The 1669-nt window shown below is 41.3% G+C and overlaps 1 protein-coding gene across 1 annotated transcript; it reads left to right on the top strand.

Annotated features, from left to right (window-relative positions):
• Positions 1-161: 161 nt before the first annotated feature.
• Positions 162-1019, top strand: LOC111861573 (S1 RNA-binding domain-containing protein 1-like; the record flags this gene model as incomplete). The annotated part of the gene is given in 1 exon segment (XM_023846243.1): positions 162-1019. A coding segment is annotated over 1 exon segment (858 nt), but the record flags the coding sequence as incomplete, so codon positions are not given.
• Between the last annotated feature and the right edge of the window lie 650 nt (positions 1020-1669).

The raw sequence follows: 1669 nt of genomic DNA, 5'->3' as shown, positions 1-1669 counted from the left end.
TTCAGTATTGTCAGGTGTTAGTAACTAGACATGGGGTTTGGACTGATAATTGGATTTATTGAATGCTTGCAACTCATAGCTACAAATAACTATAACAGTCTCACTTATTTACAGGCTCTAAATCGTTGGAACTGCAGAACACATAAAGTACTTAAACCTCATTTGATACATTGTGGACTAGTATTGGAGATTCGTATACAAGGCTCATCCAGCCACTATTGGTGCGTCAGGTGAGATCTGAATTCACCCGGAAGGCTGAGCATGCAGCAGTTGAAGTGTTTGCCACCAATCTCAAGAAATTGCTGCTTACACCTCCTCTTAGGGGCAAGACTGTGTTAGGAATTGACCCAGGTTTTAGAAATGGTTGTAAGTTAGGCATTACCTCACACACTGGCAGTTTACTGGCAACTGATGTGATTTATCCTCCATTTGATAGGTAGATAAACCCTGATTCAGATTCCAGTGCATGTAAACTTAGGGAGCTGCTTGTAAAATACAATTGCAAATTGATTGCTTTGGGTAATGGTACAGCATGTCATGAAACAGAAGCATACCTAAGTGACCTGATTCAGAATGGTTGGCTTTATCCTCTGGATGTGAAGTTCCCTATTGTGAGTGAACAAGGAGCGAGTATCTACTCTTGTAGTCCTGTAGCACAGAAGGAATTTCCAGACACAGATCCAATTGTCATCAGTGCAGTTTCCTTGGCACAAAGATTGCAGGACCCTCTTGGCGAATTGGTGAAAGTAGAGCCAAAGCATTTGGGTGTGGGCATGTACCAACATGATGTGCCTGAGAAGGAGCTGAGTTGTGCACTTGATGAAGTTGTAGTAGAGTGTGTCAGCTTTGTGGGTGTTGATGTAAACATAGCTTCTCATTGCTTACTCAGGAGAGTAGCTGGCCTGAATTCTTCAAGAGCTGAAAAGATAATTGAATGGCGTTCAAACAGTGGGCCATTCATTAATCGGCAGCAGTTGAAACAAGTGAAAGGCATTGGACCAGAAACAGCTGTACTGTAACTCCATTGTCATTACAAATTTCGTGCAAACTCTCATTCCTAATCATTCGTTTCAAAATGTCTTCCCTGCCTACTTTGGCATTGAAATCTCCTAAGAAAATTTTCATATGGTACTTCAGAAATTTATCAAATACAAGTTCTAGTTCTTCATAGAACCTGTTCTTTATATCATCAGTTTTATCTTCCGTTGGGGCATGAACGTTCAGAGCTATGATGTCACACCAGCGACATTAAAAGGTAAAAGGTAAGGTAAGGTTGTCCATGCACTTAGTTAAGTTACACATAGTAAGTTATGGGGAACTGGAGGTATAACTTCATGTATTAACCTTAGCACTAGATGGAGGTGAGTGGTCACTGCATATAATAGCCACTTCACCCCTGGGAAAGCATCTCTGGTACTCAGCAGATAGTAGGCTGGGTGGCCCCCAGAGCTGGTGTGAATGTGGTAGAGAAGAGACCTCTTGTGCTTCTCAGGAATTGAACTCAGATTCCTCAGTCATCCAGCCCATAGCTAGGGGCTATGACTGAGATATCCTGGTTCCAAAGGGGAAATAAGCAATATTTATTAATTTAATTGAAGAACAGATGACTACAGTGCATAAATGGTTAACCCACATGAACAGGATAGAGGATAATAATAGATTGCTAAAT

This window comes from Cryptotermes secundus, unplaced genomic scaffold (assembly GCF_002891405.2).
Source record: "Cryptotermes secundus unplaced genomic scaffold, Csec_1.0 scaffold2113, whole genome shotgun sequence".
NCBI classification, from domain to species: Eukaryota; Metazoa; Arthropoda; class Insecta; order Blattodea; family Kalotermitidae; genus Cryptotermes; species Cryptotermes secundus.
Note: the sequence above shows the minus strand (reverse complement) of the source record. Positions and strands in the feature narration are given on the sequence as shown.